Source organism: Dendrobates tinctorius, unplaced genomic scaffold, assembly GCF_039654945.1.
Source record: "Dendrobates tinctorius isolate UK_male_01 unplaced genomic scaffold, ASM3965494v1 ptg000136l, whole genome shotgun sequence".
NCBI lineage: Eukaryota > Metazoa > Chordata > Amphibia > Anura > Dendrobatidae > Dendrobates > Dendrobates tinctorius.
Genome location: NW_027361804.1, coordinates 7,482,730 through 7,497,546, shown reverse-complemented (window position 1 = coordinate 7,497,546; position 14,817 = coordinate 7,482,730). Strand labels below are relative to the sequence as shown.

General features: G+C 45.7%; 1 protein-coding gene across 2 annotated transcripts; it reads left to right on the top strand.

Annotated features, from left to right (window-relative positions):
• The first annotated feature begins 65 nt into the window (after nucleotides 1-65).
• On the top strand, nucleotides 66-14,085 carry LOC141048556 (poly(3-hydroxybutyrate) depolymerase-like). Of its 2 annotated transcripts, XM_073544262.1 has the most exons (11): nucleotides 66-1,784; nucleotides 2,370-2,489; nucleotides 2,606-2,803; nucleotides 3,266-3,357; nucleotides 3,747-3,857; nucleotides 3,957-3,989; nucleotides 4,155-4,263; nucleotides 4,423-4,465; nucleotides 4,979-5,104; nucleotides 13,387-13,412; nucleotides 13,622-14,085. In XM_073544262.1, the coding sequence occupies exons 1-11, from the start codon at nucleotides 1,724-1,726 to the stop codon at nucleotides 13,687-13,689; spliced, it is 987 nt and encodes a 328-aa protein (XP_073400363.1). In that variant the 5' UTR covers nucleotides 66-1,723; the 3' UTR covers nucleotides 13,690-14,085. The 2 variants fall into 2 exon arrangements, 1 of the variants encoding a protein (XP_073400363.1); XR_012220086.1 differs by lacking the exons at nucleotides 66-1,784; nucleotides 2,370-2,489; nucleotides 2,606-2,803; ... (4 more) ...; nucleotides 4,423-4,465; nucleotides 4,979-5,104 and having other exon boundaries at nucleotides 5,110-13,412.
• The last annotated feature ends 732 nt before the right edge of the window (nucleotides 14,086-14,817 follow it).

Sequence of the window (14,817 nt, the reverse complement as noted above, 5' to 3'; positions counted from 1 at the left end):
ACAATAAAATGTATAGAATTCTAAATATAGTAATCATAGACTAACATATAGCTACTGTAATATTGACATATTTATAAGAATATAACTACTCTAATACTGCCCCCTATGTACAAGAATATAACTACTATAATACTGCCCCTATTTACAAGAATATAACTACTATAATACTGCCCCTATATACAAGAATATAACTACTATAATACTGCTCCTATGTACAAGAATATAACTACTATAATACTGCCCCTATGTACAAGAATATAACTACTATAATACTGCCCCTATATACAAGAATATAACTACTATAATACTGCACCCTATATACAAGAATATAACTACTATAATACTGCTCCTATATACAAGAATATAACTACTATAATACTGCTCCTATATACAAGAATATAACTACTATAATACTGCCCCTATGTACAAGAATATAACTATAATACTGCTCCTATATACAAGAATATAACTACTATAATACTGCTCCTATGTACAAGAATATAACTACTATAATACTGCTCCTATATACAAGAATATAACTACTATAATACTGCTCCTATATACAAGAATATAACCACTATAATACTGCCCCCTATGTACAAGAATATAACTACTATAATACTGCCACCTATGTACAAGAATATAACTACTATAATACTGCCACCTATGTACAAGAATATAACTACTCTAATACTGCTCCTATGTACAAGAATATAACTACTATAATACTGCCCCCTATGTACAAGAATATAACTACTATAATACTGCCCCCTATGTACAAGAATATAACTACTATAATACTGCCACCTATGTACAAGAATATAACTACTCTAATACTGCTCCTATGTACAAGAATATAACTACTATAATACTGCTCCTATATACAAGAATATAACTACTATAATACTGCTCCTATATAGAAGAATATAACTACTATAATACTGCCCCCTATGTACAAGAATATAACTACTATAATACTGCCACCTATGTACAAGATTATAACTACTATAATACTGCCACCTATGTACAAGAATATACTATAAAACTATTCCTATGTCCTCCTCTTAACTTAAAGCAAATATTTGCATAGAAGAGTTCAGAAGTAGAGTTCCTGAATTTCTCTTTTCTCTGTTGCTATGGTGACTGCACATGATCTTGGTGTCTCCGCCCTTGAGGAGCTATGAAGTCTTCTAATTGGTATAATATCTCCTATTCGATGACTTTACAGTCTGATGCAAACTGTGAGCTAAATTTGGAGGTGAATGGCAATGTCTTCAGTTTGATCTACCAGTCTGGGAAGGTGCGTGGGTGGTTTTTACCTCCAGCCATCCCTTGAGGCATTTGGCTGAGTCCTTCATGTTTGCAGTATTGGATGCTCAGGTCGTCCATGTTTCGGTGTCTTCCCTGCCACCTTCTCCAGATGTAGATCAAGTTTGCTCAGCAGTTTGGGGGGTTTGATGTATGGAAACAGTCCATGGTGGGAATGGATTTCAATTTGCTCTCTATCTGCTGCCGGGATAAAGTCTCTTAATTCGAGGACTTTTCCTCATGGACATATAACGAAGGTTAGCGGTGATTAATCATTACTGAAGCTGGAAATCTGCTGCGCTCGCGCTTTTCACATGGTCCTGTAAACACCTGGTCACAGAGATTACGGCTCGTTTGTGCGAGGGTATAAAACCCGTGTGTGTGCGGATGCGGTGAGCGGACTCCTCCACCAAAGATGGAGCGCTATATACTTCTATTGACCTGTATCGGCCTCTGCACGGGACAATCACGACTGGGTGAGAACAGGGTGACTCTCGCTTTCCGATGTGTTGCAAAAAGGTTATCCTTTGCTTTATGTTAATCACAAAAGTCTCAAAGTAGCTATCAGTTAAAAGATATTTCATCCCAGAGCACTGCAGGGAGGGGGTTTACCCTTTTCCATTATTTTTAGTGCCACTATTTTTATTTTTTTATTTGATATTGATTTTTTTTTTTCTTTTTACTTTTTTCACCATTTTTGTCTTCTATTTTTTAGTTTGTTTGTTTTTTTCACTTTAGCATTATTTGAGTTTTTTTTATATACTTTTTGGGTGGTTTTATACCAATTTTTGAGTATTTTTACACTTTAACATTTTTTTCATTCTGATCTGCATTTTTCCTTTTTTTTTATACATCTTTTTACAATTATTTTACATTTTAGTAATTTATTTTTTTATTTTTGATCTTTTTTTTTTTTTTTTTTTTTCTACTTCTATCATGCTGCCGATTTGCCATTAGGATTGTTCATCGTATCGGTAATGTAGATGTGATTATTATGATGGTACTTGATTTATTTTCGCTGCCTAAGTTGTAAAATGCGTCTCTCTGCCTTGTGTCCGCAGGCTCCTACAACCTGGAAAGCTCCCTGTCTGTTTCGGGCACCTCCTCGGGGGCGTATATGGCCAACCAGTTCCACGTCTCACATTCTGGCAGAGTTGTGGGCGCCGGGATGTTTGCAGGAGGTAACTGGGATTTGCTGGTTCGCCGTTGTCACTCGCCGCCATCTTTCTAGGTTGTCACATGACGCGTCCGCCATTTTTATTATTTTGTATCCCATGAGTTATGTGTTTTCTTACAGGTCCGTATTACTGCGCCATTGGGAACGCGCTGACCGCGACCAATGCTTGTATGAAGTATCCTTCCAGCATCAGCATGATCCCTCTAAAAGCGTACACTGAGACCTGCGCCAGTACGGGGTTAATAGATCCTCTATCAAATCTGGCCCGTGGCCGAGTGTTCATTTTCTCCGGAACTAAGGACTCCATCCTAGTCCAGGGTGAGATCCGAACCCGTGATATATGTTGGCACTTGTGTCGCTGTATCTAAGCCTTAAATGTTGGATACGTCTACTGAGCTGTGTATCTTATCCTATTATGAGCGATACTGTTAGGATTAGATACCTAGCTCAGCAGACTGTATCACACATAATAGGATTAGATACCTAGCTCAGCAATCATGTGTGATATAGGATTAGATACCTAGCTCAGCAGACTGTATCACACATAATAGGATTAGATACCTAGCTCAGCAATCGTGTGATATTCTGCTGAGCTAGGTATCTAATCCTATATCACACATGATTGCGGAGCTAGGTATCTAATCCCATCATGTGTGATACAGTCTGCTGAGCTAGGTAACTAATCCCATCATGTGTGATACGTTTCGCATAATATTTATTTTTTGTGTCAGTTTTGCAGTTTGTTTTTTTTTTTTTTCATTCTATTCTTCACTCTTATAGGTGTGGCCAAGAAACTGGAGGATTATTACGCCGCATATATCAATTCTGGAGCCATTAAAACGGTGTATAATATTGCGGCGGAGCATTCAATGGTGAGCGCAGCTGCGTCCTCATGAGCTCTCCTTGCTACTTCCAGAGCTGCAGTCAATGTTCTGCTGGCTGACCTTTAGAAAAGAACCTTTATCTGTTATCAGGCATGTTTATTCACAGCTTATCACTGGTGTGACTTTTCTATTATCTTCTACAATGCTCCAGTGACCAGCAGACTTCAGCTTTGGTTGTGACTGGTGTATAGGGCATAAGACGGCGCTAGATACATAGAAATGATGTGCGTAGCAAAGTTCCCATTTTCTGTTTTCCTTAAACTCTCCCTTCTTGTGTTATTACCTTCATATTATCTAAGAAGCTCCGCCCCCGAGGAGCGACGTATAATTCAAATTAGTATTGTCGATTTGGTCAATGACAAATGTTCCCTTGGCAGCCCACTGACAGCTATGGCGGAGCCTGCGGATCCCTGAACAATGAGTATATTAATAACTGCAACTATAACGGGGCCTATGAAGCTCTGAATCACATCCACGGGGGCCTGCAGGTAAATGTTTGTGGGTGGGGAGATAATTAATTTTTAAAACGCTTTTTTTTTTTTTCCAAGTTTCTTGAATGCTATTTATGTTGTTCTGCTATTTCATAGAAACCAAGCAGCAGCGCTGGACAGTCAGGACAGGTAGGATTATGGGTATTTAAAGGGGAACTCCAACCTAAATGTAAAATATCTCCATTTCCAGTGAGGCCATGAGATCAATTAATGGGCACTATGTCCATTGTCCCCCTTACTAACTTGACTCCGAAACGAGGGAAAGTTTCATTTTATTCTCTGCTTTATTCTCAGCTAATCCTCTTTGACCAATCAGAATTCTTCAATTTGGCACCTGCTATTACTTATGGGATGGACACCGCGGGCTACATTTACGTTCCCAAAGCTTGTAGTAGTGGATCAAGTAAGTGCCATGGGGATTTGGGACTTTTTTTATGTTATAGAAAGCGGCCATGTTTTTCAAATACCAGAACGACCCTTTAAGTTCCCAAAAGTTCTCTTTTCTAAGAAATTATGTAGTTTTGTGAGTATGAGACTTTTTATAAACCTCCATTCATTGCAGGGTGCAGACTCCATATTGCTTTCCACGGCTGTCTTCAGGGCAGGTAATATCGCCTAGCAAACTTTAAGGGGGGAAAGGTCCATTTGTGCCATTTTTGTGCCCCCTAAAGTAATAGAGCCCAGGTTAGATTGTCACCTCAGTAGGCCCTCGCTCTCGCTCCGTGGTAATCATAAAATAACTTGCTTGCTCTGGGGTTGCTAAGGTAACATCATTAGATGTCCATGTCATGTGACCTTTTCACAGTCACAGGCTTGGAGGTCACATGACAAGAGGTCCTTGTGCTATTGGTTATATTTACATGGCTTCAGTCATTAGAGCAGGAAAATAACAATGAAGAACCAACGAGCCCCTATAAGATGTTCAAAGATTTAGGGGCTTTCGTTCTTAAAGGGGCAGTTGACAAAATATCCACAGAATGTTTATCCCCAAAGAAGATTTTTCCTTCTAACTTAATAATTGTGTTAAATCCTAGAGCAGGGCCTGAGGCTTCCCACTGCACATTTTATGGTCTCGTCATTTAGACTTTTGTCTATTTTATTTCATTTTATTTTTGCAGGGAGAAAATTAGTGACAAGTTTGCCAGATACGGCGGGTACAACCAGGTGGCCGATCTCAATAACTTTATCATCCTGTATCCTCAAGCCAGAACCATTGCAACCAACCCCAATGGATGCTGGGACTGGTAATTTATGGAGATTAGTGTGTTAGATCCAGGGTACCACCACAAAAAGAGACCTCGGTCCTTACAGGGCTTTCCTGTCTTTAGCATCAAGTGCTCTCTCCTGTTTGAGAGAGAATTCATCCACAACATGCTTTTTCTGCTTCCTTCCTCCTTCCATTTGACTCCTCCTCTTCCTTCTTCTCCTCTTTCTGTTTCTCTTCCTTCTTCTCCTCCTCTTCCTTCCTTCCTTCCTCCCTTCCTCCTCCTCCTCCTTCTCTTCCTCTTCCTCTTCCTCCTTCCATTGGACTTCTCCTTATCGTTCTCCTCCTCCTCCTTCCATTGGACTTCTCCTTATCGTTCTCCTCCTCCTCCTTCCATTGGACTTCTCCTTATCGTTCTCCTCCTCCTCCTTCCATTGGACTTCTCCTTATCGTTCTCCTCCTCCTCCTTCCATTGGACTTCTCCTTATCGTTCTCCTCCTCCTCCTTCCATTGGACTTCTCCTTATCGTTCTCCTCCTCCTTTCATTGGACTTCTCCTTATCGTTCTCCTCCTCCTCCTTCCATTGGACTTCTCCTTATCGTTCTCCTCCTCCTCCTTCCATTGGACTTCTCCTTATCGTTCTCCTCCTCCTCCTTCCATTGGACTTCTCCTTATCGTTCTCCTCCTCCTCCTTCCATTGGACTTCTCCTTATCGTTCTCCTCCTCCTTCTTCCATTGGACTTCCATCTTTCATTGGACTCCTTCCCTCCTCCTAGTTCTTCATATTCTTACATCTTATTTTTGTAGTTATCCCCCTTTTCTTTGTCTCTTTACTTACTTTAATTTCTTCCACATGCTTTTCTTAGTCTTTGTCTTCCTCATCCTTTTATTTCTTATCTCTTATTCTTCCCCTTCCTCTTTATTTTCAGGTTGTTCTTCCTTGGCTCGTTCTTCTTCCCTTTTTTTTTTTTACTCTTTAATGTATCTTTCTTGTTTTTGTTTTTTTTGTCTTGCACTTCTTCGTTTTTACCTCCAGCTTCATTTTTGTCATGTTCTTGTGCTTTTGTTTCTTCTCTTCTTGATCTTCAATGTCCTCCTTTTTTATCTTTTATGTCTCCATTATTTCTCTAGTTCTGCCTGATCTTATTCTTTCACTTTGTTTTCCAATATTTGTCTTGTTCTTCCTCGCCTCCCTCTTTCTTCCTCGCCTCCCTCTTTCTTCCTCGCCTCCCTCTTTCTTCCTCGCCTCCCTCTTTCTTCCTCGCCTCCCTCTTTCTTCCTCGCCTCCCTCTTTCTTCCTCGCCTCCCTCTTTCTTCCTCGCCTCCCTCTTTCTTCCTCGCCTCCCTCTTTCTTCCTCGCCTCCCTCTTTCTTCCTCGCTTCCCTCTTTCTTCCTCGCTTCCCTCTTTCTTCCTCGCCTCCCTCTTTCTTCCTCGCCTCCCTCTTTCTTCCTCGCCTCCCTCTTTCTTCCTCGCCTCCCTCTTTCTTCCTCGCCTCCCTCTTTCTTCCTCGCCTCCCTCTTTCTTCCTCGCCTCCCTCTTTCTTCCTCGCCTCCCTCTTTCTTCCTCGCCTCCCTCTTTCTTCCTCGCCTCCCTCTACCACACCATCTTTCTTACCTTCCTCTTCTTCCCTGTTAATTTCATGGTCTTGGCTTCTTTCTTTTTTTTTTTTTTCCCCTTCTTCTCTTCTTCATCTTTTGTATTCCTCTATATTTCTAGACATCCTCTTCCTCTTTGTTGTCCTGTTTGTCTTTTACCATTTCTGTCCTCTGATGCATCACGTAGACCCGTGTGCAGATTCGCATTGGATCTTTGGATATTTGTTGCTCTAGTTGAAGTTTGTTTTTGTTTTTCTCCTTTGTCTCATTGGAGGACACATACTGTGGGTGTATGCTTCTGCCGCTAGGAGGCTGACACTAAGTGAAAAAAAGAGGTTAGTTCCTCCTCCGCAGTATACACCCTCTCCCCTATTGCAGGCGGAAATCAGTTTTTAGCTTAGTGTCCTATGGAGGCACACACAGTCTGGATCTCTCTATTTTTTTTCTACTTTACTATGAAGTAAAGTAGAAAGTAGTTCCTCTCATTTGCACAAGGAAAGACTAGAAGCAATGGGATGAAACTGAATGGGAGGAGACACAGATTAGATATTAGAAAAAACTTTTTGACAGTTAGAGTGATCAATGAGTGGAACAGGCTGCCACGAGAAGTGGTGAGTTCTCCTTCAATGGAAGTCTTCAAACAGAGGCTGGACAGACATCTGACTGGGATGATTTAGCAAATCCTGCTTTGAGCAGGGGGTTGGACCAGATGGCCCAGGAGGTCCCTTCCAACTCTACGATTCTATGATTCTATGAAGATGAGACAGGGGCGACGGATCCTATTGAAAGGGTCCGATCTCCCCAAACCATCAACGGGCGAGCATGCGTTGAGTATCGTCTCCGCGTATACTTTCCCGCACCGAGGGACATATCTGGGACTTTTCACCAGACTTCTATTTTTGTTTGTTATTTTATGAAGATGAGACAGGGGCAACGCAACCCTATTGAAAGGATCCGATTTCCCCAAACCATCAACGGGCGAGCACGTGCGAGTGCCCCTCCACGTATCCTTTCCCGCGACGTGGGACATTATGCCAGACTTGGCCCTGACCACCCCTAGGTATTGAAACCATGGGCTTGCACAGAGGCACAAGACTAGTCCGTGCGGCCCCCACTGCTCCACCAACACTAGACGGCGGTGCTGCAAGGTGGCGGACGGTCCCTCTCCTCACCCCCTGAAGGGGTTGGATGGAGCTAGGGTGCCTGCACCATCCTATTTTTTATCAAAGACCCCCTCACATACCTGCGCTCAGGCTGAAGAGGATCATCGGTGAGGAGAGGGTCGGGGAGGGCTCCTGTGAAGATTCGGGCTGGAGCCCACAGCCACAGCACGCCTCGCGGCGTCCACTAGCCATGCAAGAGAGGGGCTGGATCCGTCAGGACAGGAACGCTGCGCCGGTCAGTAGCGCCACTTTTGGTACTGCGCACCCACCCCCCCCCCGGTTGGGTAGGGGAAAAATCGAGGCCGCGGCCGGAAGTTCCGCCCTCGGGGCCGCGTGTCACTTCCGGCAGCCCGCACTCGGCGGCGGTAAAAATCGAGGCCCCGGCTTCGGAGCACGGGCTAGGCCGCAAAGTGGGAGTACCGCCCCTAGAGCGATTTTACAGGCTGGTGTGCGCCACAGATGTCGGCGCGCGATTTAAAGGAAGCATCCAGGTCGGGGGGGCGCAGAACTGGGGTAAGTGCTGCCCGAGAGGCCACCTCTTCCCCATATCCCCAGCAGAGGACAGATACAGCATGTCCGAAAAAAAAAAAGCAAAGACGCACACGTTCTTTTACGCGGCATGCATCTCTTGTCGGGCTGCGTTTCCGCGGGCGCAGAGCCAGCATTTATGCGAAGCCTGCGAATCCAAATGCGCCCAGGAGCCCTCCCCTGCGACCGCGACCAATGTGTCAAATCCCCCGGAGTGGGCCCGATCACTGTCACAGTACATGGCGGCGCTTACGAGAGCAATAGAATCCCTTCAAGCCCCAGATAGGGGCAGGGACAGTGTCTCGCCGCCTTTAGAGGGAACCTCCACCTCACAGGAGCCTCCGGCCTGCAGGGGCCGCCCTCACTCCAGGCAGACCTGGGGGAAACTAATCCACACGGTGTCGCCCAGTCCATCCGGTGCCTTCGGCATCCGTAAGATCTGCTTCTCGCTCCCCGTCACCAGTGGTTGATAGCGAGCAGACCTCAGATTGCGACTCAGTCGAGCCCATTGACCTGGACACTCCAGAGTCACGTGAAGACAGCCTCATAGAAGCCATCAATCAGACCCTGGGGATTGAGGATGATACCGCAGCGGCTACAGGGCATAAAGTGGCCTGTAAACGAGTGAAGCGGCCGCACAGAATTTTTTCCTCTCACCCTGAGTTTGAGGACATAGTGCAGCGGCATAGAGAACGTCCAAAACAGCATTTCTCTCGGGTTAGAGGGCACTCGAAACGCGTTATCCGGACCTCCGTAAACAATGGATGGAATCCCCGATAGTGGATCCTCCGGTTTCACGCCTGGCCACTAAGACCCTGTTATCTGTCCCTAGTGTTTCCTCGATTAAAGATCCCATGGACTGCCTTATTGAGAGCCTAGCTCGTTCAGTATATGAGGCGTCAGGGTCTGCACTCGCTCCTTCGTTCGCAGCAACTTGGGTAGCCAAGGCTATGATATCATAGTCAGAAACATTAAACAAGGTCGCGCAGGACCAGGATCTACCTGCAGAGATCTCGGCTGTCACATGTCAGATGACGATAGCCAGAGATTATGTATTGAATGCGTCTTTGGATGCGGCCAATTGTTCAGCACTTGCTGCCGCTAATGCAATCTCTATCTGAAGAGCCCTATGGTTGAGGATGGCGGGCCGATTCTACTTCCAAGAAGTCCTTGACTTCCCCGCCTATTTTTGGATCAACTTATCTCCGACTCCACAGGAGGAAAGAGCGGGTTTCTCCCTCAACAGAAGGTTAAATCGTTTTTTCGTCAACCGGTTCAGGCACGTTTTCGGGCCTTTCGCAGTGCAACCGGCCATTCTAGGCCGGGCGTGACGGCATTGGTCAGGTGGCGGCCGCTAAGCAGCCTGAGCCTGGTCCGGGACCCGAATAGGAGACCGGTCCGGGGTCATGCGTTAAAAGACTCCGGGTGGACTACCAATTCCGCCACCTCAGGCCGCCCCAACCAGGATAGGGAGCGGCAGGTCATATAGAGCCAACCCATTGGGGAGAATGCGTGCTCAACAGGTCAGATCGAGGGGACCCAGATCCTAAGGATCATCGGCCAAATGACTCGAGGTCTTTACCAGACGACACCAGCAAGGTGGGCGACCGCCTACTCTGTTTTCACCACGTCTGAGCCAACATCGCTCACGACGCATGGGTAAAAGAATTGGTGTTCTCAGGTTACAAAATTGAATTTATCAGATACCCTCCAAGATGGTTTTTTCTTTCCCGGCTTCCCAGGGTGGATACCCAGGTAAGGGCTCTATTGGGAGCCATCAAGTCACTCCTGCACAACAGAGTCATTGTTCCAGTGCCGGAACACAGAAGAGCTCAGGGGTTCTATTCCAACCTTTTTGCGGTTCCCAAAAAGGACGGGTCTGTCAGGCCTGTTTTTGGACCTAAAGCTTCTGAACAAATTCATCAGGATCAGACATTTCCGGATGGAGTCTCCGTTCAGTCATAGCGGTCATGGAGCAGTGAGAATACTTGGCCTCAATTGACAGCCAGGACGCATTTCTGCATATTCCCATTTTTTTCTCCTCATCAGAGGCGGCTACGCTTCGCCATCAGCGTTCAGCATTTTCAGTTCGTAGCGCTACCCTTCGGGCTAGCCACGGCTCCCAGAGTGTTCACAAAGGTTATGGCAATTGTCAGGGCCACACTGCATTCTCGAGGCATAGTCGTCTTGCCTTATCTGGACGACCTCTTGGTCAAGGGCCCGTCAATACGGGCATGTGAGGAAGGTGCCGACAGACACGCTAGATACTCTTGCCGCGTAGATGGTTGGTCAATGTAAAGAAATCATCGCTTGTGCCAGCTCAGAGGATCTCCTTCCTAGGAATGATCTTCGACACTTGCTGAAGGTTGATAATTCTCCCTCAGGAAAGGGCGCTAGTCTCCGGCAATGAGTCCGGACACTACGCCAACCAGTCCCTCATACCATCCGATCCGCGATAAGGATCCTAGGGAAAATGGTGGCAGCAATCGAAGCGATACCTTTCGTCCAGTTCCATCCTTCACCCCCTGCAGCACGCCTCGTGTCAGCCTGGGACAAGAATCCTTTCATGCTCGATCGGCGGTGCAAACTGTCCTCTCAAGTCAGGCAGTCGCTCGGATGGTGGATAACCAGTTCCTCTCTGGCCTAGGGGAAACCTTTCCCCCCATGTCAGGGGCTGATAATGACAATCGACGTCAGTCACCTCGGTTGGGGAGCGCTGTTTCGCCACCACACAACCCAGAAACGGTGGTCGCCACATGTGACACGCCACCCGATCAACTTATTGGGGATACGAGCAATTCGGCTGGCTCTGCAGAAGTTTCATCACTTTCTAGCAGGCCGCCCCGTCCGGATTCCATCGGACATCGCCACGGCGGTGGTTTACATAATTTGTCAGGGGGGCACCCGCAGCAGAACAACCATGCGGGAAGTGGAGCATGTTCTTCAGTGGGCCGAAGCAAACTACTCGGTGATTTCACTGTCCACATCCCGGGCGTGAAAAATTGGGCGGCAGACTTCCTCAGCCGGCAGGGTGTTGCATCCGGAGAGTGGTCTCTACATCCCGAAGTTCTTCAACAGATTTGTCAACTGTGGGGAGCTCCGGATGTGGACCTGATGGCTTCCAGAGTGAATGCCAAGGTGCCCACATATGTCGCTCGGGCCAGGTACCCGCAGGCATTCGCGGTGGACGCGTTGGTTCTGCCAAGGAACCAGTTTCGCCTCCCATATCTATTTCCCCCACTGCCACTACTCCCGAGAGTCAGCAAAGGGATCAAGACGGAAGGGAGGCTGGCGATTTCTGCTGGCCCCAGACTGGCCCCGTCGAGCGTGGTAAGCAGATCTAAGGCAGCTGCTCGCCGATGTTCCTGGGCGCCTGCTAGAGCGCCCAGATCTACCGTCTCAAGGGCTAATTTGCCACCCGAACTCACGGACCCTGTGTTCGATGGCAGGGCCGTTGAATCTTGGATTCTAACCCAGGCAGGGTTCGGGAGCAAGGGGTCGCTACAACGATTAGCACCCGGAGGCCTGCTTCTGCATGAATTTACCACCACACCTGGAAGGTGTTCTTTGCTTGATGTCGAGGCCGCGGTGTTTCTCCGCTAAGATTCTCGATCTCCAACATCTTGGTTTTTCTCCAGTCGGGCTCAGAGAGCCCGGATAGCTCAGTCGGTAGAGCATTAGACTCGGGCTTTGCCCCAGGTTTCCGCAGGAGACAAATGTTGGCCTTCCGTCCTGTTCCAGTGCAGGGTTGCTACCAATTTGCAGGTGAAAACTTTTCATCCGGGGAGTGTCCCACTTGATACCTCCCTATATGGCGCCGATGGACGCCTGGGTTCTTAACATGGTCCAAAGTGTTCGGCAGGAAGCTTCATTGGAACCGCTTCAGGATATCGCTTTGAGGTACCTTTCCTGGAAAGTTGTTCCCCTAGTGGCCATCAGTCGGGTTTTCAGAGCTGGCGGCTCTATCCTGTCGAGCTCCGTTCCTCACTTTCCATAGGTATAAGGTGGTCCTCAGACCAGCCCCTCCTTTTCTGCCGAAGGTCGTGTCCTCTTTTTCACATCAAGGAAGATGTTGTTTTGCCTTTATTTTGTCCAGCACCGGTGCACCGTGTGGAAGAAGGCTCTTCACACGTTAGACCTGGTAAGAGCCCTCCGGAGGTACGTGTCGCGGACGGCACACTTTCCTCAGACGGACACGCTGTTCGTGCTCCCTGAAGAACGCAGGAAGGGACTCGCTGCCTCAAAGTCGACCATAGCCAGATGGATTCGTTTGACTATTCAGGAGTCCTACTGCATTAGAGGCACGCCGATTCCAGCAGGGATCAGAGCGCACTCTACCCGGGCGGTGGGCGCCTCTTGGGCGCTTCAGCATCAGGCTTCGACAGAACAGGTTTGCAAGGCAGCAACCTGGTCCAGCCTGCACACATTTGCCAAACATAATATCCATGCTCAGGCCTCGGCGGATGCAAGCCTGGGTAGAAGGATTCTCCAAGCAACGGTGGCGCACCTTTAAACAGGAGGTGCATGTAGCTTGGATCGGTGAGTCAATCTCCCACACAGGGACTGCTTTAAGACGTCCCACAGCATCTGTGTCCCCCAATGAGACGAAGGAGAAACATGGATTTTTGTGAGTACTCACCGTAAAATCCTTTTCTCCGAGACGCTCATTGGGGGGACACAGCACCCACCCTATTAGCCAGTTGGCTCTTGTTTAAATGAATGTCTTTACTTATTTGATATAAGGGTGGTGTTTCCCTTTGGACATGTTGTACCTGTATTTAGGCTGATTTGTTGTCCTCCTACCGCTTTGGCACCAAACTGATTTCCGCCCGCAATAGGGGCGAGGGTGTATACGGCGGAGGAGGAGCTAACCTTTTTTTCACTTAGTGTCAGCCACCTAGCGGCAGAAACATACACCCACAGTATCTGTGTCCCCCAATGAGCGTCTCGGAGAAAAGGATTTTACGGTGAGTACTCACAAAAATCCATGGTTTGTTTTTTTTTGCAAATTACCAAATTTTTTTTTTCCTTTTAGGTGGGGCTACACTGGCTTGGTCTATGGTAAGACAATCAATTAGTAAGGAGAATATGAGAAATTGATATGTGATGACTAAAGGGCTAACCGACCATCATTTGCCCTGTCCGAGCCTTGTGGGCGCCATTGAGCTGATTATCCAAAATTTGGGAGATCACTGTGAAAGATATAAAAGCCAAATTCATCAGTATTTTATGTTTCTTACCCAGTTTTCTATATTCTTTTTCTCTCCTAGCCACTAAGAACTCCTTCCAGGTGACGGGGGTGCAGAGAATGATGCTGAGAACTATGGGGCAATATTAAAGGATCACCATCGTTACTACCCCCATTACAGAGAAGACCCCCGACCAAGATACCCATGTCATCTGATTATAATAAATCCGTACTTTCCCTTTAAGGCCATTTTATTATATTAGGGAATCGCTCATATATCCATCCCCCCCCCCCCCGTGGTTTATGGTTTTTGTAACTTTACCAATTTTTTATTTTATTTTTTAAAACATTTTTTTTCTGTAATTTTCTTTTGTTTCCTTCTTTATCTCTGTAAATGTATCGGTGAATTATCCTATAATAATCTTATTTTCTTCATATTCTTCATCCGCAACCCTCCTACGTCAGTAATATAGAGCTTGGATCTTAATTTTACGCACTTTACTTACATTTTTGGCTCATTGCAAAATAAAAATCTTCAAAGTCTAATTTATTCCGAGTTATTCATGAAATATAAGCAACAACAAGGTTTGTAACTTGGATATCCTGTGAACAAATTTTTATATTCCTGCACATGAGGGGCAGTATTATAGTAGTTATATTCTTGTACATAGGAGCAGTATTATAGTAGTTATATTCTTGTACATAGGGGCAGTATTATAGTAGTTATATTCTTGTACATAGGGGCAGTATTATAGTAGTTATATTCTGTACATAGGTGCAGTATTATAGTAGTTATATTCTTGTACATAGGGGCAGTATTATAGTAGTTATATTCTGTACATAGGTGCAGTATTATAGTAGTTATATTCTTGTACATAGGGGCAGTATTATAGTAGTTATATTCTTGTACATAGGGGCAGTATTATAGTAGTTATATTCTTGTACATAGGGGCAGTATTATAGTAGTTATATTCTGTACATATGGGCAGTATTATAGTAGTTATATTCTTGTACATAGGGGGCAGTATTATAGTAGTTATATTCTTGTATATAGGAGCAGTATTATAGTAGTTATATTCTTGTACATAGGAGCAGTATTATAGTAGTTATATTCTTGTACATAGGAGCAGTATTATAGTAGTTATATTCTTGTATATAGGAGCAGTATTATAGTAGTTATATTCTTGTACATAGGAGCAGTATTATAGTAGTTATATTCGTGTACATAGGGGCAGTATTATAGTAGTTATATTCTTGTACATAGGGGCAGTATTATAG

Coding starts and splice junctions, on each gene's coding strand:
- LOC141048556 (XM_073544262.1), top strand. CDS start 1,724: ATGGAGCGCTATATACTTCTATTGACCTGTATCGGCCTCTGCACGGGA. Junction 4,264..4,422: donor AGCTTGTAGTAGTGGATCAA/GTAAGTGCCATG, acceptor CATTCATTGCAG/GGTGCAGACTCCATATTGCT. Junction 13,413..13,621: donor CTACACTGGCTTGGTCTATG/GTAAGACAATCA, acceptor TTTCTCTCCTAG/CCACTAAGAACTCCTTCCAG.